Source organism: Pyxicephalus adspersus, chromosome 1, assembly GCF_032062135.1.
Source record: "Pyxicephalus adspersus chromosome 1, UCB_Pads_2.0, whole genome shotgun sequence".
Classification (NCBI taxonomy): domain Eukaryota; kingdom Metazoa; phylum Chordata; class Amphibia; order Anura; family Pyxicephalidae; genus Pyxicephalus; species Pyxicephalus adspersus.
Window position 1 is genome coordinate 30,708,470 of NC_092858.1, and position 27,367 is coordinate 30,735,836.

Sequence of the window (27,367 nt, forward strand, 5' to 3'; positions counted from 1 at the left end):
ACGTATCATTCACCCTACTCATCATGACACCAGACCTGTACCTGTAGAACTGCAGGTCCAAGGTGTCCCAATCCTAAATGTCCCACACTTCTGTATATCTACAAGTCTCAGATGTACCCACAATGCACCTCCTGTCTGTGTAGAACTACAAGCCCCAGATGAACCTACACTGCTCCTTGTGCCGCTATAGCACACCATTACTGGTATTTTCGGATAACATTTGAGGGATAATTGGGAAGAAAACAAGGACTAAGTGACTTCCAAACGATAGGGGGCCCGGTAAGTTGCGCTCCTTGCACAGGCCTGTAGGTAAGTACACAAGTTGTTGTTGTGGTGATACAGCAATTTACATGACAAGCAGTCGGCACACAGGAGAGCCCAGCGCCGTGCATATTACTGATAACACCAGAGCGCCACACAGACCTGACTCCCGCCGGCTACAACTCCCAGCATGCTTTGAGCTCACCAACGTACTTTCCGCTAAGCTTGCTGGGAGATGTAGTCACTTCACCCCTAGTCACATGTTGGAGTGCTGCAGGGGAGCTGCCGAGCAGGACTGCATTCCCATCATCCCTTGCGGCGAGCTGGTTGGACAGGCTTTGTTTGCATTGGGTTGGGTTAGCACAGCCGGGTATTTAATATTTGTTTGAGTCGCCTGGCACCTGGGTGACTGGAGAGCGCTGCAAGTATAGAAGGTACGTCTTGTGTGTCTGCAGGTACATTAAATAGGGATTGCAAATGACAGACTAATACAGACAGTGATACAGGAGGAGAGGACCCTGCCCCGAAGAGCTTACAATCTAGTAAGTATATGAGGGGCCCCCTGTCTGTGTGTCTGCATGTATGTGAGGGGCCCCCTGTCTGTGTGTCTGCATGTATGTGAGGGGCCCCCCTGTCTGTGACTGCAATGCTGTATGTTTACTTGTATCCCTTTTTATGGTGGTCATGGTGTAGAGGTGTATGCAGAAATGTCAGAAAGCAGCTGTATGTCTGTATTGTACATATTCTATGCTTGCTTCTTTATCAACCTTTTTAACACAGGGGAACCTTTAAAAGAACGTTGAGGTCTTAGAGAATCCATTCTATAATTACTGTATCCTAATCTGGCAGTAGATTAGTGTGGTGACCAGTAGGAAGAATGTCATCCTTATAGATAACCAAAGTGATCAATGCTCAAGGAATGCCTGGCAATTTGTGGAGGAACCCTGAACTCCACACTATATTAAAGATCAATATTGATTAGTTTGTGGTTGCAGTGGGAAAGTTGTACCTAAAGCAAGAGAAATCTCTGCTTAGGCATTTGTAGTTTTCATCCAAAGTTCTCCAGATTTTGGCTCTATTCTGGTGATAGAAAACTAATATTTAAGTTTTTTCAGAATTTTTATTTTGGATTGAGGATGATTCTCCCCAGTGGGAGTAAGCCGGGATTCTAATTCTTCCCACACCATGCTAAAGCTGGCTATAGATACACCTAAAGCCCAAATTGATTTGTAAAGTTTCAAATGTTTTAGTATTATCTACACCTGCTTGAAATCTTCAGCAGGAACCAATATTGCCAAGAGTGTTGGATTACCTGGTTCTCTGCAGGTCCCAGTAAGAAGGTTGGTGGGAGGATCAGGAGATCAAAACTGACACTTCAGAAGTCTTTAGTCTGCCATATCAGATCAGAGTAGCAGACAAAGTAATTAAAGGAACAGCTTTATTGGTCAGTTTTTATTTCAAGATATCATTTGCTTTATCAGGTGTACCCAATAAAAGTCGGTCACACATTTCTGAAATTGTATTTGCTACATAACCTGCTTGCTGTAAAACTTTTTTTTTACAGTTTGTATCAATTTAAGCAAATTGCTAACTCTAATTCTATTTTTTTTTTCTCAGATTTTTTTTTGCACTGGTAAAAACAATGGTGTAATCACCAGAGATTCTTCAGAACATCTGTAACTTCTGGAATATGCCAGAAATGATTTCCTCTCCAGAATTTGGAAGTGAACCCAATTTCATGACACAGTACATGCCCACCATTGCACGTTCTGGTGTTATTGTGAATGCCGCTTTCCCAAACTTGGAACAAGATGGGGGTTTGCCTCGGAGGCCCTCCAGTGCTTTAGCAGGGCTACGCGTGCCAACGCCATTTGCAGGAAGTTCCAGCCTGCTAAGTGAGGACTCTTTAGAACAACACGATGCCAGTTATAAACAACCAGAACTGAGGGCAGACATGAGAGGAAATATGTCGATGTATTATGAAAGAGAAGGGAGCAGAAGCAGGCCACAGAGTAGAACCATGTTTCGGGAGGATGAAGTCTTGAGAGAAGAACTAAATGACCCACTGTTGAGAAAACTCGAGCAGGTAACTAATCATCTCCTTAATAAAGTATACGTGGTTAAAATAAAAGGATTGCGTGCACTGAATGTAAAGAAAGCTAAAGCTGACCATATACATTTTAGCACAATCTCCTTTAGATATTCTGCCAGCTGTATAGCATGAAAGTCTCACTGATTACATATAGATTTGAATGGATGGGAAAGTTTGACCCATCACATAGATCTAAAGGAGATTTTACAAAGACTGTATTAACTCCAAACACTGAAAAGTTCAGTAATTGTATAAATTCACAAGGTAACAAGCCAGATGCATTTATAAAGATCATAAAACTCCTCAAATAATCCTAAAAATGCCTTGAAGTGAAATGCAAGGTCCACTTATAATGTCTGAGCCCTCCTCCTGTATGTTCAGCAATGTAGAAAACCTGGCACCTTTTGGACATACTACTAGCAGATTTTTTAATAGAGTGCTGGCTCAGATTTTTTAACTTGGTCCCCTGCATTGTGTTAGGGCTTGTTCCCAACTGTATGTTGCAGTTTGAGTACTGCAGTTCACATCACATACATGTATAGATTGCCATTTCAAATTTCCCACTGATATCCACCCATCCATCCATCCATCCATCCATCACTTTTCGCCATGTTGCAATGTTCCCATGCCACGCTGTTCTTTTTATCAGAGCTCTTGTGTAAACTCCATTATTATTAATATTAAACAGGATTTATTTAGCACCAACCTATTATGCAGCACTTTACATTAAATAGGGGGTGCACAGGTACAGACAGTGGAGGAGGAGAGGACCCTGCCTAGAGGAGCTTACAATCTAGGAGGTGGGGGAAGTGTTACACATGTTGGATATTGCCAGTGAATCTCCTAGCAGGTTCAACAGGTGATAAAACTATGCTACAGCGGTGAAACAGAAAAACAAGAAGCGCTCTGTTGATCTGTACTGTACCATATGCCATTTTTTGCACGGTTATCCTTTTATAATAGAAGGTGTGTTATTTAACAACTTAACATCGTCCAAATATTTCAAGCTACATCCCTACCACTGTCTAAATATTTGTAAAGAACAATACTGGAGGAGCAATGAACGTGTTGTGTATTTTCATACTGTGTTGTGACATTTGACCTCCTACTTGATATTTAATTATGCCTTGTGCGTTATATTGTTTACTTTGTAATTGTAGTCAGTAACGCTCACTTTTCTCATTGTTTGGTCAGAATTAAATAGGGACAGCATTAGCGAACTGCAGGATTTAATTTGCTGATGTGTTTGTCATGCTGTCATCAGCCTTATTGTTCTGAATTTTTACAAAATATACCCGGCACGCTCCGTGTAATATTATTTAGCCTGGCAGTGAATTTCTTTCACAATTTGTCGCTGATCACCTTTGTTACATTATATTGTGTTAGTAAAGATGAGGCACCTAGCTAATAGGTGGAGGTTTCTGTAACCTTGCAGCATTCCCTGCCAGGTATAAGAATCCAAAGTACCAGAAGGCTAATAAAACAAATGTGGTTGGTGGCGAAGAGTTCTATTTTTTTTTTTTTGGTGTGGTCATTTCATTATGAGTGGATTTAATATTGATGGTGTTTTAACATCTGTTATCACTTTGATATAATTTATACCATTTACTGCTCTGGTCATATAGTATTAGGCTACGTACATAGGTCAGATGATTCTCGTACGATAATCACCTCAGGGCTGATATTGGACGAGAATCTGATTTGTGTACAGTGCTCGTCATCCGAATGACTGCCCTGGTGGATCTACGGTTGAGGAATGATCGTAATAAAAGTGAAGGGGAGAGAGCAAAGCAGGCTGACGCTCCATCGTTCTCCCCTCTACATCGAGCAGAATGGTGCTGTATGTACAGAGCTCGTTCATGCACCGTGCACCGTCTTTTGAAGTTGGAAAGGATCTTGAAAGATCCTTTCCATCGACAATTATTGCACGTGTGTACACAACCTTAGTCCAAGGTCCATTTACACCACAACACTTCCAAGCATGCATTTTTCAGACCATGAGATGCATTGTGATAGAAAATCATCAATTTGCAAAAACATGGTAAAGTCTGTATGGGATTTCATCTATTAGGTTTATATACACAATAGATTGTATTCTATAGTACTAATATTAGCCCCACATCTGCAATTTTGTCATTTTTCTATGGTGTCCACCTTTTGATGGGCTTATTATATAAGGGGTAATTGGTCTATTTATTTTAAATATACCTAAGCCCAGAAAACACTAAAGTTGCTGCTTGTTTCTAGTCTCCTTTTTTCAGTGTCATGCATAATGTATTCTAATATTTCAACTTCATAGCTTAAAGAACTACAACACCAGAAGCAAGAGCAGCTAAAACAGCGGCAGATGGATCAACTACAGAAGCTTATGGAAGAGCAGAAAATGTTGCTTCATATGTCACGGCAGCCGCTATACTCTGGTAAGTCCCAGTAATGTGCTTCTTTGTCACTTAGTAACACACAGAATGTGGAAGGATTCTTACAGTCCAGTTATTTTCTTCCATATATTAATCAACCAAACTTATGTTTTGTAATACATTGTGTCTCAGCCTTCTTTGGGAAACATGTATACCCGAATAATAACAAATCACCAAATACACATTTTTACAATTTTTTTTTTTCTCATTCCATGTCCCTTTTAAATCAAACTTCTTGTTATTTAAACAATAGTTTTACAGTGTTTTGTTGACAAAACTATTTATTAGCAGGTGTCATTGGATACAGATCTGTGGGTTGTCTTCTTCCCAGACAGGATAAGCTCTGTACTCCAAGTTATAACAGCAGAGCAAGACTGAGAACACTGGTGCCACTTTATTTCCAGAAAATGTAATATTGTGTAGAATGTAATAAGGATTATTTTGTTAGTACATGAGGGTAGTACTCCCTCTCTTGCTCTGCACCTGACACTAAAACAGCTTACATATTGTGTTATCATTATTACTATTATCATTATTATTATCATTACCCATCTTTGTAACTATGTTCATAGGGTTTTATCTGGTATATGTTTCTTTCCCTAGTGGTTGAACTTGATGGACTTGTGTCTTTTTTTTTCAATCGAACTTACTATGTAACTATCTGTGTGCAGCCCAAAAGGGTTGAAGACAATGAAAATTGTTATTCATTATTAATTCCCATTATTATTTAGTCAGCATCAGGTACAGAGCTGACATGCTGAAACCGTTTGAGGTAAAGGGATAAGCACTGCCACCCTTTTTTTTTTTTTTTTTTTTTTTTTTTTTTCCTCTCCTAAAGTTTTATATTTTCTTGATCTTGTTTTTCATGCAAAGATTACAGGATGGCAACATTATTTGCTGTTTACTGAAAACACTAAGTAACCGTTCCAACCCAAGGACATTGTAGTTTTAGTTATTGGTTTTATCTTGTATTTATTTGGCACTGGCATATTATGCATTACCCACAGTCATATGACTAACTGTTCCTCAAAGGAGCTTGCAATCTAATGTCTGTACCATAGTCATATGTCATTAACACAGTCCAAGAACAATTTGGGGGTAAGGCAACTAAAGTAACTGCATTTCTTTTTTTGAATGTGGGAGGAAACCAAGGTACCCGGAGAAAACCCGCACAAAACACAGGGGGAACCTGCAAACTCGATGCAGATAGTGTCCTGGCCGAGGTGCGAATCTGGGACCTAGTGCTGCAAAGGCCAGATTGATAGAAGGCTTTGTGCTGCCTGTTGCAAAAGGTCTTTAACTTTTACCAAAAGCTACAGCTAAAAGCTTTTAATTCAGTTACAATAAAACATGAATATTTAAACTAAATAAAAGTTCAATGCTGTTGGTGTTATGACGACTCTTTAACTGAGACAGGATCAACACTTGGTAAAACTGCTAGTAACAGTCTACATCCCGTATGTCATTTTTGATTTTGCATAGTTTTTGGTGGACCCAAACTGAGGTTATGATGTATATTATGCAATGTTGTGTGCACCCTAAAGCACAAGGGATAGGTGCCTACTAGTTATTCAAGTTTGAAAAAATTCAGGGGCTTAGAAGTAAGGTGGATAATCAGGTTCAAGTAGGATTAAGGGTTTAAGGTAATTGTTGCTTGACTGAAATCTTTACATATGTCAATCAGAAGGATTATAGTTATGGCCAAGTCTTTTCAGGCTGACCATTTCCTTTTTTTTTTTTTTTTCCATGTTCCTGCCCTTATACAGCCACTGTTGCTCTCCCCACCTCTCTCTCCTGTGATTGTCATCCCTATCCTTTGCCCATTATAAACACTTTCATTTTTTGTGATTGGCTAGTTCAGGGCTGTCAAACTCTGGCCCGTGGGGCAAATTTGGCCCGCATTGTAGTTCTGTTTGGCCCACGAGAAAATACCAAATGTTTACTGGAGCTGGCCCGCTTGTAGACTTTGTAGACTGGCCCGCTTGTAGTGCATTCACCACTAATACTACAAATGCCAGAATGGTCTGCTGGCACGTCAGTCATGACCCACAAGCGCCCCCTCCTTTGTTGACATTCATTAGCGACCTTCCTCAATTGTAGATATTTTTTCAATAAATATCAAGGTTGGTCCGTGACTTTGTCCAAATTTTACATTTTGGCCCACTGTGTATTTGAGTGTGACACCCCTGGGCTAGTTGGTGTGTGAGGGAGGAAGCTGTAGTAGCAGCTTCTGGCATCCGGTGGTCTGATTCTGATTTGGGAACTTTATCATCTTGATGCTTCCTAATCATGTAATCGCTGTGAAGGATATGACTTGCATGTGACAAATTGTTTAAATACAAACATTATATCTTGCAGAGGTTACCCCAGCAAAAGAGGACCTAGGTGTCCTATCAAAATGCATTTGAGCAAAATTCTCAGAATCCTGATCATGTTTTGTGCTCCAGGTACAGAAAAGTACCCAAATGATCCTACTGAAAATGGTTCAATCTTCCTGTATTGGGCTCCCTCTGCTGCACAAAAATCCCAAACAGTGTCAGCCTTGTCTGACTTCTCCCCTGCTGGACTATTATTATTAACAATATTTTACAGGATATATACAGCGCCAACATATTATGCAGCGCTGTACTATAATTAGGGGTTTGGAAATGACAGACAAATCCGGACAGTGACACAGGAGGAGGTGGGGACCCTGCCCAGAAGAGCTGAAATGCATTGTAATTTGCTTTGCTTATAAGAATTTGTAGTGAAGTGTTAACAGTTCTTTAATGACTGGATCTATTAATTTGGCACACCAGTTGTGCAACTACTGAGGGAATTGTTTATTTTCCTTTAAGTGCTGAAGTCAGCAAAGGGTGAAGGCAAAGCTATACAAGAAATGTAACAATCTACAGTTTAAAGAGAACCTGTAAAATAAATTAAAACCTTCTAGCAACTGCCACTGCTGATTTGTTTATTAAAGGCTTCACCTCTGAGACTGCTATCCTTCTCCTAATTTTCTGTATTTATTAAAACTGTGTAAATGTATGCTACTGGTTATGTATTTGACTGTTTTGGCATTGCACTTTAACAGTTAAGTATATTCACCGTTAGCCTTTGTTGCTTTGAGATTGTATACAAAACCTCTTCACTGGCAGCCATATCAACCAGCAGTAAGCTGAAACCTGTAAAATTATTACAGAACAGGCCAACTGCAGCGTGGGGGTAATGTAGGAAAAACAACTTTGCTGGATTTGACATTTATTACACTTTTCTTGTTTGGCAACAGCAAGAGTAAGAATTGTTTTTTTTTTTTTTTTCATTGACAAACTTGTAAATGGGGGAATTATTTACGTAAGCACAGTTGGAACAAGAATAGCAATTAAAGTCCCTGCCTAAGGCAACTTGCAGTTATAGGTTGCTTTTATCTAAATTGAGCAGAAAGATAGTTTAGATTAGGGCTGTTCACACATGATCAAGTGATGAAGATATTTTGCTAGGTGGTTGCATGACAAAGTATTCAGTAAAAGAGCAACAGGATGTTACATTTATATATGAAATCTTCGAATTCCCAGGGATGAGCAGACCTCTGAAGTTGACCTACACATTACAGTCTGCTTGCACAATCTTCTTTTACATTTATTAACTTTATAGTTTGGGCTCCTATGTATTTGGATAATAATTACAATGCAAACATAATTGGAGCTCCCCTAGGATATAAGCATGTCCCTGCCATATGCCCAGAAAAACATTACTACAAAAATAAAAAAAACCTCACTCCACATGTAGAAGTGGGTGAACCCAAAGGGAAATTACTGGCATATCCATGAATTAAAAATTGTACATAAGATTTTTGTAAAAAACTGTATTTTAACATTTACAATGATAAAAAAAGAAGAATTTCAGCACACCAGCTTGAAATCACAACATAGATTGAATAAGGAAGCATGTAGCTCGGGGGTTAGCATTCTGGCCTTTGCAGCCCTAGGTCCCAGGTTCGAATCTCGTCTAGGACACATGGAGTTTGTGGGTTTCCTCCATGTACTCTGGTTTCCTCCCACATCCCAAAAACAGGCAATTAGGGTGACCCGCCACAAAAAATTGACCTTAAACTTTATTAATGACATATGAATGAGGTAGGGACATTAGATTGTGAGCCCCCCTGAGGGACTGGTAATGACATGACTATGGACTTTTGTACAGCGCTGCGTAATATGTTGGCGCTTTATAAATACTGTAAAATAAAATTAATAAAATAAGCTATCATTAATTTTTATATTGGTCCCGACATGTTTCAGGGGACTTTTTGATAGCAGAAATACATATACAGATGTCTAAAAACTGGACACTCACTTATAAAACCGCTGGGATGATGTCTGCATTATCAGGTCAGGATGACGTTTCCTCAAAACATTTTTCAGCACTGCATTCTAATAATGAAAATATTCTCTGTTGGCACAGATCTGACCTGACACTGTGACAGCCAAAATGCATACAAATTACAGGCCCCATATTTACAATTTTTAATTGCTTGATATGCCAGTAATTCCCCCCTTGGGTTCATCTACTTCTACATGTGGAGTGACTTTTTTGTTTTTGTAATAATTACAATGGTGATAAAGCCACTTGTACTGCTTCCTAAATCACAAACACGCCACGTATTTTACAATCTCATTGTTCTATGCTGACAACCATGTAGTGCAAGTGTCTGTTCGATTGGATAGTTCAAACGGGTCTTTATATTCCATATTTTGGTAAACTGTAATGAGTATGTTGATATTTAAAGGATTTGTACCGATTACAATCTAGTGGACCGTCATAAAAATATGCTAGCCTTCCTTTCATCTTTGGAGAAAACACTAACAGGAAGTGTGTGAAAATGTCCCTAATGGAGGCACAGAAAACAAAAATACACTAGAAGAAATACAGAAGGTTTAGCACTTTGGACAAAATTTCCGTGCCTTTCTTTTGCACCCTCACCAAATTTTTTAAGCTTAGGAAGTAAAGGATGATCTCGTAAATAGGGGCACAGAGAGTATGAAAACCTCATAAAAAGGTTAAACTTTTTTTTAACTAGGCATTATAAAACAATATTCAGTCCACCCCTGACCCATATTAGTTTACCAAGCATATGGTCTGGAATTCCCATAGCAGATTTTAGTAGAACAACTAGATTAATAAGAGTAAAAAACTAGAGGAAAGGCAAAGGCAGGTGATTTCTGTTGCTCCCTGGAGAATTCCACCTTTATATTTTCTGACATTCAAAAACATCTACTACAGTCTGTTTCCTGACCTGCTAAAAATCCACCTTATCCTTTTTTTGCTGTTTTTTTGTGCAGTGATAGAATTGTGTTTAGTAGAAACAGACCAAAAAAAGTAATTTCTGTTTTATATTTTTATGTTTTAAACTGTTATTATTCCTTTGCTCTTGTGAAATTGAGGTTTAATTTTTACTTTTGTATCTCAATTCACAGAACATGACCAACAGAACCTCCTATCAGGACAAGTCGATGGCTCTGTAACACAGAAAAATCTTTCCCGTCTCATGTCTCCCATCAATGTAAATATTCCCAGAGAATACTTCTACAAAAAACATGAGCTGGTCAGAAGTTCCTCCCGGCCACCATCTGTACTACTTCATGAATACAGTCCAGAGAAATCCAAAACTTTGGAGGATTTGTTAAAGGAGGAGGTTGCAGAGGATTTGAGTGGTGAGTATTTTTTAATGTTTCTGTGTGTCTTCTTTAATTAATCCTGTTGTAATAGACTTATGGATATATTTTTCTAAAATTTATTTGGGGTGAATGAGTTTTCATATGTGAAACTCCCATAAATACTCATATTTATTTACTGGGTAATTTCAAATTTGAATGAGGAGTAATGTTAATTGGAGAGTTTTCCTTCTACAGTATCTTTGGCAAATTTATAAAAACTTTTCTAGTTTTTGGGGCATCAGACACATTGAAAATTATGCAACTCGGTTGGGTTAACCCCACTTCACGTCCTATCGGCATTTCCATATGTTCAGGTTGTGATCCTTTCTGCACCCGTGCATTGGGTCATCATTGTCCTAGCTTGCACTATAATGTGGAATTATTGTTTGTCTGTTTTATTTCTTAAAAATTATTTTTATTGTATTCAATATTTTTCTATGAACTGAAGACGATGAAGGTGACACAGAAGAGTCAGCACATGATGATTCCTCAAAGGAATTCAGGATTAAGAAGAACATTGTGGAAGCTGAAGAAAGGTGAGAATCCCATCCTGACTTGCAGAACAGGCGGGATTTATCGGTTCTTTATAATTATTAGCAGTCTTATCCCCAGGCAGATTGTGTTGTTGTTGGCAGGTGTTCAGCTTTATGTTAACCATTGCACTTTCTAGTGTGGGGTTCAGTGAAGCATGTTTCAGTGTTCGATTTCACTGTACTGAATAACGACGACTAACAAAAGATGATCAGAATAATTTTGGTGAAAGATGCGGTTTTTCTCCTTATTTTTTAAATTGGCGATTTACTTGATGGCCAGTATTGGATGACCCCTAAAACTAATTCAGCACACCTGTGGGAAATACACTTGAATATATATTCTGCAGATAACATAATTTCTTAGCTTTACATGGTCAGATACAATTTAGAATGGATAACGTGTTAATGGATAACAAACAAATTGGTGCATGGTTAACTCCACCAATAAATAAAATGTGTTCTTTGATTTAGGCTGTTTGAGACTGGATGTTATTGTAACCTAGATACCCAAGTGCAATTTATGTAATTGTACAACAAGCACAATTTTAAATTGCGATCACTAACACACTGCTAAATTACCAGTCATTGGTGGGGAGTTGTAGGTGACAACTAGTGACCACACATTGTGCTTGCTTAAAAATTACCCTAAAATTATCCCTAAAGGACTTTTAACCACAAAAAGTCTGGATGTAAGTGGAGTGTATATAACTACACATACACACAGAAATCTTCAAAATGTTAAATGCATGATCAATGAATTTTACTTTACTTTTCAAAGATTAATTTCCTAGTGAATTAAGCAAGATGTTATTGAGTTTAGTATGTATTTAATTGCTAAAATAAACTTGTATAAAGCAAATTTTAGAATTATTGTGCTGGATTTTCCAGAATTAAAAAAACAAATATACCTATAGTTCAAAAGTATAAAATGTTTGTTTTTGGTTTTCTCTGGGCTGTCTCTGCCCCACTCTTTACTATGTATTATCTATAAGCCGTGCAGCAATATTGCTCTGCTGATAGCTGAGCTACTACAGACCAACAAAGAAAATATATATACTGTGTGTGTATATATATGTATGTGTATATATGTGTGTGTGTGTGTATTTGTGTGTGTATATATATATATATATATATATATATATATATATATATATATATATATATATATATATATATATATATATTGACATTTAAGCAGTTATATAATTAAATATGATTATATTTTCATCTTAAGACCAATAGTTTCCAGCATCAAGGAGAGAAAGGCTTCATTTGAAGAGTTCTTGGAGGAACAAATGAGGATTGAAGAACAACGTCTTCAACAAACTGAACACAAAGAGGTACCTTAACCTAAAACTTTGCAGTGCTGTAGTAATACAAATTCTGTGCATTATAAGGATTAAAGCAGTGGTCATCAACCTTTTCGGTCCAGCGGACCACTAAAATCACCGGCTCCCGACCGCGCATGCATGGAGAGACGCGTGTCACTCTAAAGGGGTAGAAACCTCCCCCAGAGTGACCTCATTATGACATAACCCCGCCCACTCCCCCATCACAGATCTGAGCCCGCAATGGGAGAGTGGGCGGGTTGTGTCCAGGAACACAGCCCGCTCACTTCCCTGAACCTGGGACTTGTACGGGGGGCGTGGTCCCCCAGCTCTGGCCGGTGCATCCTTCTCCTGACCCCGCTCAGGGTGCAACAACCAGAGACACGGCCCCCCAAAATTTTCTCACGGACCACCAGTTGGCGACTGCTGGCCTAAAGCCTGGTATATTATAGATTCCTAACATGGTGGAGGCTGGCATCATAAGAATGTAATAGTGTTTACATTTCAAGATGTATAATAAAAGTAAAACATGAAATGAAAGGTATACTTTGTGTAATGAGGGGTTACTTTTTAATTGAAATGGTGTTGGAGATAAATAATTTATGATTGCATTATTTATTTTAAAGCTCTCTGTTTTCCTCTGCTTGGGTAAGTAGAAGAACCGCACCATATCATTGTGCTCCATAAGCTCATAGTGTGGTGATTTGTATTTAGTTGTATCCATTGTTTGCTGAGCATGAAATCTTTTATTTATTAATTATTCACCATTAACCTCATTTATTTTATATGTTTTATACAGTATGGTATAAAATGTACAATCTATATGATAAAGATATTTATTATTTCTGAAGAGCACAGATAAATTTTCTTTCTACTACAGAAAGTTTTATATCTTTGACAGGTATACATATAAATATATTTACTTGTGACTTACAAAGCAACTCAGAAAGTGCTCTCATATTGTTTTCCTTGCATGCTCATGCAGAGAATGGAAATTGGATAATCATATGTATGAGATGATGTTGATCAGGAAATTATGTTACTAGGAAACTGATAATTGGAGAAATTTGGAGGCTGCTATTGCTGACCTTTACTCCTGAAAAAGCTAGTTGCACCAATACTCTGAATTGCTGACCTGCCACAATTAGGCAGATTGTGATGTAATTCTGACTCTACCCCTCTACATTTTGGTTTGGATTAGTGGCTTGGGAGATAAAAAAAAATAAATCTACCAGATTCAGAGGACAGTTAACCAGCATTATCAGAGGGAGGCCTGTTTCTCTCTTGGTAAAATTAATTACTATGCAATTATTATTTTTTTTTATTATTTATGAACCATTGATGCTGAACCAGTTTGTGCTATTACAACTGGGCCACCTGGATTGGTCAGCTAGGATCTTTGATGTGTTGCTTTTTGGAAATTTCTTCTAAAAGTAAAAAATTATTTATTGCACTTTTGGTATTTTCTATAGGACGCAGAGGGACAGGCAAAATGCAAACCTGTAGTTAAAAAACCATTTCTTCGACGAGGAGAAGGTCTGGCCAGGTTTAAAAGTGGAAACAAGAAAATTACTAAACTTAAAGAGATAAAGAACAATTCTCAAAAGTCAGAGATGAACGCTCCTCCCAAAGCTGAAAAATCTCAAGTTCACAGAAAAACTGCATCCTTATCCAAGGAGCAAGGATCAGAAAATATTGGCACAACAAAAGCAACAAATCAAACAGCCAAAGAAAAACCAGAATTGGTTAATAAGAGACTGATGAAAAACAGTAACGCAAAAAACAGAACTTCTTTATCACATGGGCAGCAGGATAACAAGTCTACCTCAAGTGGGAGAAGTTCTGTGACTCTGGAAAGGCATGCCAGTTCAGAAACTGATAAAGAAAACATTGACAACACTAAACCATGTGAACCATTAAGAAAACACAGTGCAGTTCAAGAGACTGGAAATCCAAATGATTCTCCACAGATCAGTGACTTGCACACTAAGAGTTCTAACCCAGCAGAATTTTCATTTGAAATCTCCTTCCAAAACAGGAAAGCACAATGGGACAAGGAAAAGCAAAATGAAAACTTTGAGTTAAACGAGTTTCTACTTCTAGAACAGGCTGCTGAGGACATATCGTTCTCGAGCAACTCCTCTTTTGTTCAGAAGCTTCTTGATCGAGACTATGTAATTGATAATCAGAGGCGCAGGTTGTCCTCCACCCCTGTAAAAGCTTCAGAAAGGTATCAGGAAAAAGGAGTGGGCAATATTAGGAGTCTAAATGATGGCAGACTGAACCAGAAAACTGAAGAGTCTGGATGTCTTCTAAAAAATCTCTCTGGTACCTCGTCTGCTGGGATTGGTGAACAGACTGCAAAGAATACAGGTGAAATAATTAAAGGTCTAGGAGATGAAAATAAAATCACATCTAAAAATTCTGAGTCTGCTTCCAGTGAGGGAGACTATGCTTCCTCATGTGACGAACACAACAATTCTGGGTTAAGTGAAAATGAAGACCTGGATAGTGAGGATAGCAGAGAAGATGATCCTAAAGCAGATGACCTAAAAGTACCTTCTAAAAAATTTAATAAAGATGCTAAGGGTAGAGATCTAGATTTGGACTTGTCAGATGGAGAGGATCAGGAAAATGACAAAACATTGTTGGCAAATGATAGCAAAATTTCTCTAAAAGATGACAGCTCATCCACTTCAAGCGAAAGCGAAGTTGGCTTTGATGATGAACGAACGTGGGATGACCTTGGCAATGTGCCAAGCCTTAAAGGTGTTTATGAAAGCAGTTTTGCTAACAAGGAGTTTATTCCATCTGAATATACCAGCAAAAGCCCTACAGATGTTACAGACAAAGCCATCACAAGGAAGGTAGCGTCTAAAAAAGGAGATCCAACAAAGAATGGAACTTCTGGTACCCCTGATGCTCCGGCTTCTGAATTGATGATGAAACTGTTTCCAGCTTTAAAACCAAAAGCAAAGCCAGAATCTCAGGCTGTGCCTAAGCCCGCATCAGTTCAGGAAGGTTCAGGTAAGGTAATTTGCAGTGATATTAGAGCTGTGTTTTTGGAGTAATGCTTTGCACGGGCAAAATCACATTTATGTAAATGTTATAAAAGCTTTATCATTATAGCAGTTCAGGCGTTTGAGTGGTAGAATGGTGTTGATTCAACCAGAATTTAGTAAAGGGAAGAGCAAAAAAAGTACAAAGGGAGAACTTACAGAGACTAGTATTCAGACCAAGAGACAAGTGCTAAATTACCTTCCAGTCTAAGGCTACGTACACGCGTCAGATGATTATATAGCTGTATTGAGTCCAATGCAAAGAAATATTCATATATTATACAAATAATTATATATATATATATATATATATATATATATATATATATATTATACATGCTACTGTACAGTTATATTACATGTTTAATTTTTTTTTTTTTAATTTTTTTTAACAGACTTCTGTATTTTGTTATTTAATGTTTATTAATAAATTTGTTCAATTTATTAAATATCAGTGAGTTATGTCTATTATAGCCTACAATGAAAAATAAATTTCCATGCAAAAATTTGTACTGCTTTTTTCATGGAAATTTGAACGGAATTAGACCAGTAGGGGAGGTTAGGACTTGGATGACCATGAAGTTCAGACATGCCTGCATCCTTGCTTCAGTGTTAACGCAGACCTTTCACTGAGTGATTCTGTAAATGACCTTTTCTGATTCTAAAAACCATTACTTGTCTGGTCAGTGTTCACATTCTTTTGTCTTTTTATTAATTTCTGAATACCTGGCCCAGAATAAGTTTGCAGCTCAGGTTCAGCTATTTTCTACAGTTGGCTGCATGCTTGTTGTGGGTGTGTGTGAAACCTAAAGATCAGCTTTACATCCAGTCAGTTGGCATTCTTTAGAATAAGTTCAGCAGTGGCAGGTTAAAAAATCTCTCGGGGATAAATCCACTTTAAGCTTTGTCATTGCTGCTATGCCTTCACTACTTATGGAATGTTAGAAAGTTAGTTTATAAATAATCCGAATGGTGATGCTTCAAAGCACCACTCCTGCATACCTTCAGATCACTGGTGATGAAATATTTTAACATATACCAGAATGATCTTGGAAATCATAAATAATATTTAATGTTGAAAAATGTAATAATAGAGAAACTAAACCAAGGAACAGCAATACCCCTCTTAGCTCGAAAAAATTGAGCTGGAGAAAGTCTTGGAAATAACAGCTAATGATAAGTCAAGCAGCAGAACTTGATTCCAGACAGCTGACCTCCCAAAACATGGCATAAGCACAGGCAATATAATATTATCTTTATAATTTGCTAGAAAGGTTTCTATCTAAATTGGTGTCCAGTTTTGGATACTACAATGTAAATGGCAGCATATGATTTTTTGAGAAACAAAATGAATAAAAGGTTTGTAATCTACACGAAAAGAAATTTTAAGTATCCTAGCTCATGCCAAAAGTTGTGGAATTAGACCTTGAAATTAACTTATGCGATTATAAAGCAAACGTCGGCTAAGCCTTCCATATTGCAGTTTTACAGTCTTCTCTTCTGTACTGAAATCTGTTACTAAGGATTTACTGCACATTGTAAGCCTCTCAAAGTGTTTATTAAAAGCTGGAGGAAATCCACAATCATCTAGCCTTTTCCTCGTCTATCTCGCCCCTTCCATTTATCCCTGCCTTGAATTTTGTATAAAGGGTAATGTTTTACACTCCTAATAATAAGTTTTGTTTTGCAGGAGATTTTGCTCGATCTAAACTTTTAAAAGAGAAACTGGTTGAGTTGGAAACAGAGATTGAAAGATTTAAGATGGAGAATGCTGCATTGGCAAGACTCCGTGAGGACAAAGAAAAAAGTTTGGAAACTCTCAAGTATGATTTTTTTTTTTTTTTTTTCTTCTAGCTTGTTACTGATATCTTTAATGGTTTTCTATTGATATGTTACACTTTGGCATAAGGACAAAGCTTTATTTATTCCCTATGCATTCTTTACCAAAACTGCCTTGACCTAATACTCTTCCCTCTCGCATTCTGAGCTCAACACATTTTCTTAAGAAAGCCAAATAATTTACATGGGGGCTTAACCACAATGAACTAAAAATTGTACGTTCCTTGTTTTCTCTAATGTAGTACACTGCAGTGCATGGTAGTCGGTTACTGAGCATTGGAAGGTGCATTACAGTTCCCTTCAAAATGCTGTTTACATGGCTGTAAAAATTTTTTAATTTGGACAGAACATTTTTTCTCCATAACATGCTTGTTAAAAATTTGAGTTACTGAGTTAACCTTGAAAAGTTATCTCTAGTTAATGTTATTTTTTCCTTATAGAAAAGAAGTTGCAGACTTTGAACAGCAAAAAGCTAAGGAGCTGGCCAGGATAGAAGAGTATAAAAAGGAAGAAATCAAAAAGCTGCAGAAAGAACGGAAAGTATTTGAGAAATATGCCAACGCAGCTCGTGCAATGCCCGACAAGAGAGAGCGAGAGGAGATCCAGGTGAGAGCTGGCTGTCAATTTATTGTAACATGGTCATCTTATCCATGGGAGAGATTTACACAGTTGTGAAGGCCTGTTTTATTGCATTGTTATTCCATGGTAACCGTTTACTGGAAGAGTAGAAAAGAGTTAAAACAGGGATGGACAAACTTTTTGGCTCAGGGACCACAATGGCCCAGTATCTAAAAGATGGGAAAGTTTGTATAAACAGATATGAATTATCTGTAAGCCATTATCTAAGAGTTCAACAGTCCCAAATCTTCAAAAGTAAGTTTTAGAGAACTGCACATTATTGGGCAATTTACAGTAAGTACTAATAGGAAAACGAGATTAGGTCATAAGCAACCTTTCAACGTTGCTACAGGCATTTTTTTCATTTGTTCACCTTTTAAAGAGAAGAAAAGGGTAGAAATCCCATGTTTAAAATGTCAGTAACAGCATAGGTCTCGAATAACAAAGCCCTTTCTTTCAGTTAACAGGTATTTGTGCAAATATATTGTGGCCCTGTCAGAGCAGAAATGTAAGTTTGTCAGACAATAAGACCCACATTATAGTCTGTAGTAAGGAAAAACTCTTTTAACCTTTGATCCCTTCGTGTAATCTTGACAACTCCTTTGTTATAGTCTTAACACTAAGCATAAGACTTGTGATTTGACAGGCTGAATTCAAAGAATGGATTGGAGATTCTGAGCATTACAATTGCTGGTTGGAAAACAATGGCTGTTTTTTGTGACACCATCTTTTCCTGTACCTGATCATTGCTTAGTGGTGACCTGAAGACATCTTTCACGATCCTTTCCAATGACTAAGCACTGTACACACAGCACTGTTCTGCTCTATGGAGAGGGGGAGAATGAAGGAGCGACACCCTGGTGTGCACTCTCCCCCTTTGCTTCCATTACGATCGTTCATCATCCATCGTTTGTGGATCCGCCAGGATGGTTGTTCAGACCTCGATGGCGTTGGCTGTACACACGCCAGATTCTTGACTGATATTGGCCCTGAGCCGATTATCGGGCGAGAACCATTGGAAGTGTGTACGTAGCTTTAGGTATAGGTTAAAACCAGAAAAGGCATAAACAAAAAAGAGTAGAAACAGAATGTAAAGGGAAAAATTAATATTATTACACAGTATTTATATGATGCTGACATAATTTGCAGTGCTGTCCCTCAAAGGGGCTCACAATCTAATGTCCCTACAGTAGTCATATGTCATTAACACATAGGGAGAACCTGCAAGCTCCATGCAGATAGTGCTCTGGCCGAGATTCAAACCTGGAACCCAGCAAAGGCCAGAGTGCTAACTACTGTGCCGCCCCTATGTTTGTTTGTTACTTTTTCTCCAGTTCTGTATTCGACTGCTTGAGTGCCTGAAATTTATCAACTTAGAACCAGAACTCTTAAGAACCAGATCTACTTTGCATTCACCTGTTCCTTTTTTATCTATTTTTCAGACTTTAAAGCAGCAGATAAAAGACTTGCAAGAGGAATTAAAAAAGAAAGAGACAAAATGGTCCACCACACACGTGCGTCTCAGAAATCAGATAGAGACCTTGACAAAGGAGAATGGTGAACTTCGAGAAGAAATAAAATTTATGGAAAAAGTTCGCCTGGAATCTTGGAAGAAAGCTGAAGCAGGAGAAAGCAAAAAGAAAAGTGATGGACCTGCAACACTTTTGAAAAGATCAGAATCTGTCGTAAGTGTTTTCTACAACTTGGTTTCCATATTATTCTTGAGCCCCGTTTAGATATGGTAATAAAATAGTGTGTTGAAAAAATAAAGTAGCCAAGTACAGATTTGCTACTGCCAGCTGATCTAGGAACACCCAGGTATTTGGATAGGTGTTGTTCTGATAGCTTCCTGTAATAGGAAATGGCAGTAAGCTGTATTCTTTTATTACTTAAAGCGTACCTAAACTCAACATTTTTACTTTGAATAGAACGATAGACAACGCTCCTATGTAAGGTAAAAATGTTTGTTTTTTTTTTTTTTGCTTTTTTTTTAAGTGCAACACCACCACAAAAAAATAATAAAAAAAAAAAAAGGTGCCGCACCGGCCCTTTTAATTCTTGATCGCCGCGGCAAACAAGACTTGATTGTTTAGGAGCGATTGGGAGTGCAAAATGGGAAATTGAATGGGAGCGCAAAGCCTCCTGCGATACCTACATCATGCATCCCGGGAGGCTCTGGCTGCTCCTTCTATGCATGCCCTGATCTCGGCCATGCGCAGAAGGGGCATTTTTTCCTCCTAGGGGAAAGGGACACCCATCTCACACATACGCAGTGAGATTGTCTTTTTTAAATTTTTACTCCCTATTTACAGCGGCTACGTCACCCAGTCTTGCACCTGCGCAGTGCGAGATCGAGTGACGAGGAAAGAGTAAACTGAATATGGCACTTCCTCTGTGCCAGGACGACGTGGGACCGGATTGAATGAAGGACCAACGCCATCGAGGGACTTGCTGGATTAAAGGTAAATGTGATTTTGTTTTTAATTTAGTTCCGCTTTTATGTGTTCATATCTGGTTTATCATATATCACATGGTTTTCTGGTTTCGCTCTAAAGAACTTTACAGTATGGTCAAAATAGTCAAATCATAATAATTTAGTATTTTATTTACAGAGTCCCCTCCATATGTTAAAACAGAGGCGGACATCTATTCCTGAACCAGAAAAGAACACAAAGGTTCTCAGAAGTCATTCTCCAATTAAAGGTGGGTCTTTTTGATGTTTATCTCATGCTAAATGTCACAATATTTTTATCACATTTGAACAAGCATCAGGTCTTTTATTTAAAATGTGCCTACAGATAAATGTAATATATGTAAACAAAGGGAAAGGTGTATTTATTTTCTATTGAAAAAAAAAACTGCAGATCTGTAATGTGGAAAAATTAATACATCTGTGCATTTACCACCACTTTGAATCTATTTAATTAAACTCTAATGTTCCAGAATGAGTGGCAATAATAGGAACCCCATTTGGAAAAATTGCTGGTGTAACCTTTTCCAATAAAAACACATATCAAAGGTCTGATGTTCTCTTAGCTGTTGTGTGTTTTGTCTTTAATATGACATCAAAAATTCTCCAAGGTCCCCAGAATGAATGTTGTGGTTTCCTTTGAATTTAGCAAGGGATTTTTAAAGACCACCTAATTAGATTTCAGTCCTTTCCCTGTGGCAAAGTTTGCAAATGACCGCTAATTTGTCTGGACTGGCTTGCCCAGCAAATTCAAGCCTAGAACAGCCTGGCTAATGCTAATAGCAGGATGTGCTAGTGACTGTTGAAACCGTGCATCTATCTACAATCTTCAAATTAAAACTTTGAAGATGTACCAGAAAAAGCTTCTGCTGTCCAAAAAGAACACTAGATTCTGTTTCTGTAAGGCACCAGAAGTTGTTGGCAATTCCATCTTTTCATGCAGCTTTACAAAAACTATAGTAAAGATAGGTTTGGGATAAAACTAAGGGAGGACACGTTAACTAAAGTTGGGCAATAAATAGATATTCCCTGAAGTACCAGTGAATGCAATGGTTACAATACAGCAAGAATCTGGCACCAGTGTGATTGAGAAGGCCATCAAATAAGTTATGGAATAAATAGGACATTAGCCAGGAAACGAGCCAAGGCCAGCTGTAGCGCTGACGGATACAGTAGTAGCCCAGGTGTTGGCAGGAGAAATCCTAGTTACTATTGTTGTGGCTATGGTTGAACTTACAGTATGTTCAAAATTCCATTACTCCGTGTTGCATTTTGTTTACTGTGTGGAGGGATCATTCTCTGCTGTTCTTTTGAGAATTAAGGTATTGCAGTCAACTATAATCCACCCATGGTTCTAAATATAGGTCTATATGAACCGATTTTTTTTTTTTTTACCTATTCATCCTGTAGGATTGTCGTCAAGGAGTTTTAGGCAAATGTCACTTGGTGAGTCTAGTAATTCAGAGCCAACAAGAGTGAAGATTTCAGAGCCACCAGTCAGTACCATTTCCCAGGTAAGTGTACTCAAATGGAAATGATTTTTCCATTCAGTATGCACCAGCAAAGGTTTCATGTTGGTGGTCTATAGACTAAATTGTAATCTAATAATACAATGAATTACATTTTCAGGTCTCTGACAAGGTGCCGCCTACAACAGCAAAAAATGAAAGCCTTCCAGGGAAAGAAACTGATGATGTGCAGGGAGAAGTATCCTATCCAGATGGAAAGGTGAGCAATTTCCTATTTCTCCTTTAACAATTGTCTTTATATGTAGCAGAAATGCCATCAGATTACCATGCTTATGCTTTAACCTCCTGGGCGTTACACTGATGTCTAGATTTCTGTACTAAAAGCGTTACACTGTTTTTCATGAATTTTTTTTTTTTTTTTACATTTTAGACCTGTAAGTTACAGAAATATGTCCGAACAAGGGTCTAGTAGATATCATGAATATAAAAAAAAAGTTTGAAACACACAATCATGTAAAAAAAAAATGTACTTTTAATGAAATCCTTCCCTTTTTTTTTTTGCATAGAAATTTTTGTTTATATTGTGGGCTTGTAATTCTTAGGATTAACTCCCGGGTATGATAATTATATTTATTTATATTAAAATCATAAATTATAATATAATACATAAATATAAATAATAATTTAAAACAATAATGAAATAATAGACAACAATGTAATCTAAAAATAAAATTAAAAATGTACTTTTATTTTTATTTCATGTTGTGTGGTGTTTTTGTACTGTAAAAACCATTTAAAAGCAGATTACATTGTAATCTGCTTTTTAAATTTCCCTCCCTGACACACCCCCATACATCACCAATCACATCACCCGGAAGATGACTCATCCTCCGAGTGATGTGAGGGGAGGATTTCCCTGCCCAGCTCACACAGACTCAGACAGAGACGCTGGAAGCTGCTGGCATCTCCGGAGAGATGCACAGCACAATGTAGGATTTCTGCATTGTGCTTGACATCTCACTGCAGATGCCAGCAGCAATAGCAAATCTTTTATTGCTGCAAGAGGAGCTGCGGACACTGGGTAAGTATTTCCTTTCAGTTGTAATCCGATTGTCATACAATGTATGACAATCGGATTGCAATATAACATTTGTTTACATTTAACCACCTGGTGAGAAAAACTCGGGGTTAACGAAAATTGCAAAAGTTTTTACCCCGAACATGCTCGGGCTTAACGGCCAGGTGGTTAATGTCCTGCAGATAAGTAGCTTTTAAATGGAATAAATAGAGTTTTTTTACACATTGGCTTTCTTATGTTTACAGAGCTCAGTAGCCTAAACTGTTCTGTTTGAAATTTTCCCAAAATTTTTTAAATAAAAATTGCAGTGTCTAAATGAAAACAACTTTTAGTGACCACATAGTGCTGTAAGAATTTTTGTTCTTGTGTGAAAGAACACTTATAGACAAAACATTTTAAATTCAATATGAAAGGGTTAAACTGCTGTCTCTACATTGTGATATTACATGGATGACAGGTCCAGGGCGTACATCCATGGAGACCACAGCCCTCCTCATTGAATGTAAACTCAATGATTGAATGTAAACTCTGCGCGTGCACAGGAGTTACATTATCCCCAGTGGCTGGCTCTGTGTGCCATGTGAGCACTAATGGTGCAGTTTAGCTTCCATGTCTCTTTTGTCAAATAGTACAACCTCCCTGGTGCTTCTTATTTCGGTTTAGGTCTGGCAAGGGTGCACCTAGTTTTTCACACACTGCTTTAGCATTTTGACTTTGTCTTTGTTAAATAAATAAGGACACATATGTAACATGTTATGTGTTTGCTTATCTAAGGTTGCACTTACCTGATTCTAGGACCAAATTAAGATTTTCATATACACTTAAAATGAAGAGGGTGTGCTTTTCAATTTGTTATGACTGTGTGAGGTTTATGGCAGCAACTTTATGTGGAGAAAGGTTAAGGTTGCCGAGTAGGCTGTCAATTACAGTTTGACTGGTAGGGTTGCAAGACATACTCTTTCCCATCAATGGCGATTATGTGTGGTTTGGTTGCAAAATGCTGCTTTTGGGGACCATAAATGTAATAAAATATCTTAACAAATGCACCAAGTGTCCCTCATATTTAATATGTGGATACCCACTGCTGTTATATAAAGCAGTCAAAGTTAATTATCAACAACAGAAGGGGATTGAATTTGTTTTGGTTAGGTTTATGGAATTGCCACTTTTTAACAGGAGGAGCAAATGACTTTTTTCACTATTTAAGGCAGCAGTTTTCGGTGAGACCTAGTAGTAAAGAGGCATTGCTTGTGTAAATGGAATATAAGCTATTTAATTCAGTAGGGCAATTCCAGTTTGGTATTGAAAATCTGCTGCAGGTGCAAAAAAAACAAAACATTTTTTGGAAGTGACTGAGAAATCGTATGATCCAGCATAATAAATCGCTGGTCCAGGACCTTTTCATGTGTACTTTCAATGCTTGCTGTAAAACTGGTGTTAATTTCCCTCCCTCTAGGTAGAGAGGATTCTAAAAAATGGATGTCATGTTATCTTGTTTCCAAATGGGACACGGAAAGAAGTAAGTGCTGATGGAAAGTCCATAACTGTGACCTTCTTCAATGGAGACATCAAGCAAGTGATGGCAGATCAGAGAGTGGTAGGTATCTGGATTAATAACTTATTTTCATGTGTTTGTTTTGTGGTTGTTCTATTTTATTTTTTCTTTCCAGATTTATTACTATGCTGATGCTCAGACTACACATACAACATATCCTGATGGAATTGAAATACTTCAATTTTCCAATGGACAAATAGGTGAGTGATTTTACAAGGCTTCTTTGCATGTCCATAATTTTATAAAGTACTATTCCAGATGCATATAAACATTCTGGGGCTTACATGTATTGTAAATAAATTTCTGCTCCATCTTTTGTTGTAGTTATGACAAAGGGCCAAATTTATGAAAGCTCTCCAAGGCTGAAAACGATACACTATCATCAGTGAAGCTGGACTAAATTCCCTAAGTCATTTGCTATTTGTTAGCAAATTTTTTCAATTGTGCACCAGATTATTCCAGGTTTGCTGGATCACCCAGCTTCACTGATAAAAGTGCATTCTCTCCAGCCTTGAAAAGCTTTATAAAACCAGGCCCTATATGTCCATAAAATTCTTCATTATGCTGCAATGTTTCATCTGCCAGCTCCTATCTGTTTTTAATGTTTGCTGTGTAAAATGCTAGCTAGGTAAATTTGTATTATACAGTATAACCCACTTTCAACATTTATCCTCTACACCAGAGGTAGGCAAACTCTGGCCTAGCCAGTATTCCAGTCCAACCTAACGCCCCTCAGTTATTTATTGTTGGATCTGGCCTAATAGAGAGTTCCTGCACAGTAACCCCAATTACTGTGCCTAAAGAGCAGAAGCAACATGCAGCTACCAGTCTCCAGAAGGTTGACCTTCAACCCCGCATGGACGGATGGATTATTCTTCGTCCAAAGCGGCAACAAAGCCCTGTGTTTAGTGTGCAACGACACAAACAGCACTTTCAAGCAGTTGAATCCCAAGGGCATTTGGATGCCAAGCATGCGCACACGTACAGACTACACCATGGATGAGCAGAAGGACTGAGGCTGCTTGCTTGCAGTCACGGTTGGAAAAAATCTTTCCTTGGACACCTTGTTTCATCCGGCCTAAGGAGCCTTCTTGACCTCCTGAAATGGCCCAGTAGTCCAAAAAGTTTGCTAAACTCTTGATTGATCCTGCCGAAAAATAGGTATCTTTATTGTAAAATCTCTGAAGGACACAGGAATTCTTTTACTTATGTGTTAAATGGCCAAGTACAGGAGGACTGGTCACTGGAAATCAAAGAAACTGTAGGGCAGCCTAGATACCTCCAACTACTATCACTTTTTCTGTTTTGTAGCAAGCAGAGGTCCTAAACTTATATTAGATATAGGCTAGAGAATCTAGTAAACTTTGCATCTGAAGGATATCTGCTTGGAGCTTTGGATACATTTGATGTTGCTGTAGCATTGGAATATCTTTTAAATGACATTTCTCAAAAAAAAAAAAAATTACTGTTAGTGGCAATTACAATGATGGGGTCAAATAACCTCACAGGTGTAGGGGAACCAGGGAGATATTCAATACAGAAGAATTTTGATGATGTCTACACTATAAGAGCTTGTGTACCTGTGTTATGTATTATTCAGGCTGGTTTATTTCATGGTTCCTAATTCTAGTTCTAAAGTTTGTGTGTGGTACAAACAGATTGCTGTGGTACAAGTACAGCGTTCTCCCCAGCCCCTTTTAGCTGGGCGCACCACCCAGCTATTTTTGGGTGGTTACTGATGAGTTAGGTCACACTACAGGGGCTGACACCCAGCTTTCAAAAGTTCTGGGTTAAACACTGAAGTAAAATAGGTGGTATTTTATATGGAGGTTAAAGTAATTTTCTCTATTTTAGAAAAACATTTTGCAGATGGAAAGAAAGAGATTACATTTCCTGACCAGACAATAAAAAATCTCTATCCTGATGGAAAGGAAGAGAGCATATTTCCTGATGGAACAATTATAACTTCCCATGTGTAAGTATTTCTCACACATCTATCATTCCAACCATAAATACTCCTCCCCTAATTTACTTGTTACACACATTTTCCCAATCATTACTTCTTTCAAATATCTCAATTTGTATCTAAATGTACCAAACGTATTCCTAGAGCTTTAATTACAATTTGTCATAAAAGGAGAATCTTCACCTTTCTCTAGCCGATAAGCTTAGTAGTGGGGAGTACAGGCTGTAGGGGAAAAACAGCATTTCAGTGAACCTGTTTTTTTGTTTGCTGCCTGAGTTCACCTTAACCAACCCCCAATTATGTTACTATTTTTTAACAGATTTTTGTTATTTTTCTATTTAAAGTTTTATTATTAAATTTAATAAATATTGGACATATTTCAGTGAGTTAGGCCTAACTATCATAGGCCTACAATGTAAAATAAACTTCCATGCAAAAAAAAAAGTAACACTTTTTGCATGGAGATACGCACAGAATTATAACGCTGGGGGGGGGGGGGTAATATACCAAGTGCTTTATTTTCTGACTACATAACATATATTCTCACACGCCATTATTGTTCAACAGTGATGGAACCAAAGTAATAGAATTTGACAATGGTCAGCGGGAACTGCACACGCCCCAGTTCAAAAGGAGAGAATACCCAGATGGGACCATCAAGACTGTGTACACCAATGGCCAGCAGGAGACCAAATATGCATCTGGGAGAGTTCGGGTTAAAGACAAAGATGGCAATGTCATTATGGACACTAAAATGTAATAACAAACATTACTGAAGGCATCCCTATTTATGAAATGTAATTATTTAAAAATTTGCACTGAATGTGTACATATTTTAAAGTAGATTGTGCAATTATGTACTTACTGTATATATAAGCTGTACATATGATTTATTTTTTAATAAACATGTATTTAAATACATTTTACTAATGGTTCTAAATAATAAACTACAGAATATCTGCATGTAATAAAACTATTGCTGTAGAACA

At 37.7% G+C, this 27,367-nt stretch overlaps 1 protein-coding gene across 1 annotated transcript; it reads left to right on the forward strand.

The window, feature by feature from the left end:
* Positions 1-579: 579 nt before the first annotated feature.
* Positions 580-27,367, forward strand: CPAP (centrosome assembly and centriole elongation protein). The gene is made up of 17 exons (XM_072405263.1): positions 580-695; positions 1,879-2,347; positions 4,653-4,773; positions 10,224-10,460; positions 10,912-10,999; positions 12,231-12,336; positions 13,797-15,351; positions 17,074-17,206; positions 17,663-17,828; positions 19,283-19,525; positions 20,453-20,543; positions 21,721-21,824; positions 21,940-22,038; positions 24,314-24,454; positions 24,528-24,612; positions 26,267-26,387; positions 26,946-27,367. The coding sequence occupies exons 2-17, from the start codon at positions 1,952-1,954 to the stop codon at positions 27,136-27,138; spliced, it is 3,879 nt and encodes a 1,292-aa protein (XP_072261364.1). The 5' UTR covers positions 580-695; positions 1,879-1,951; the 3' UTR covers positions 27,139-27,367.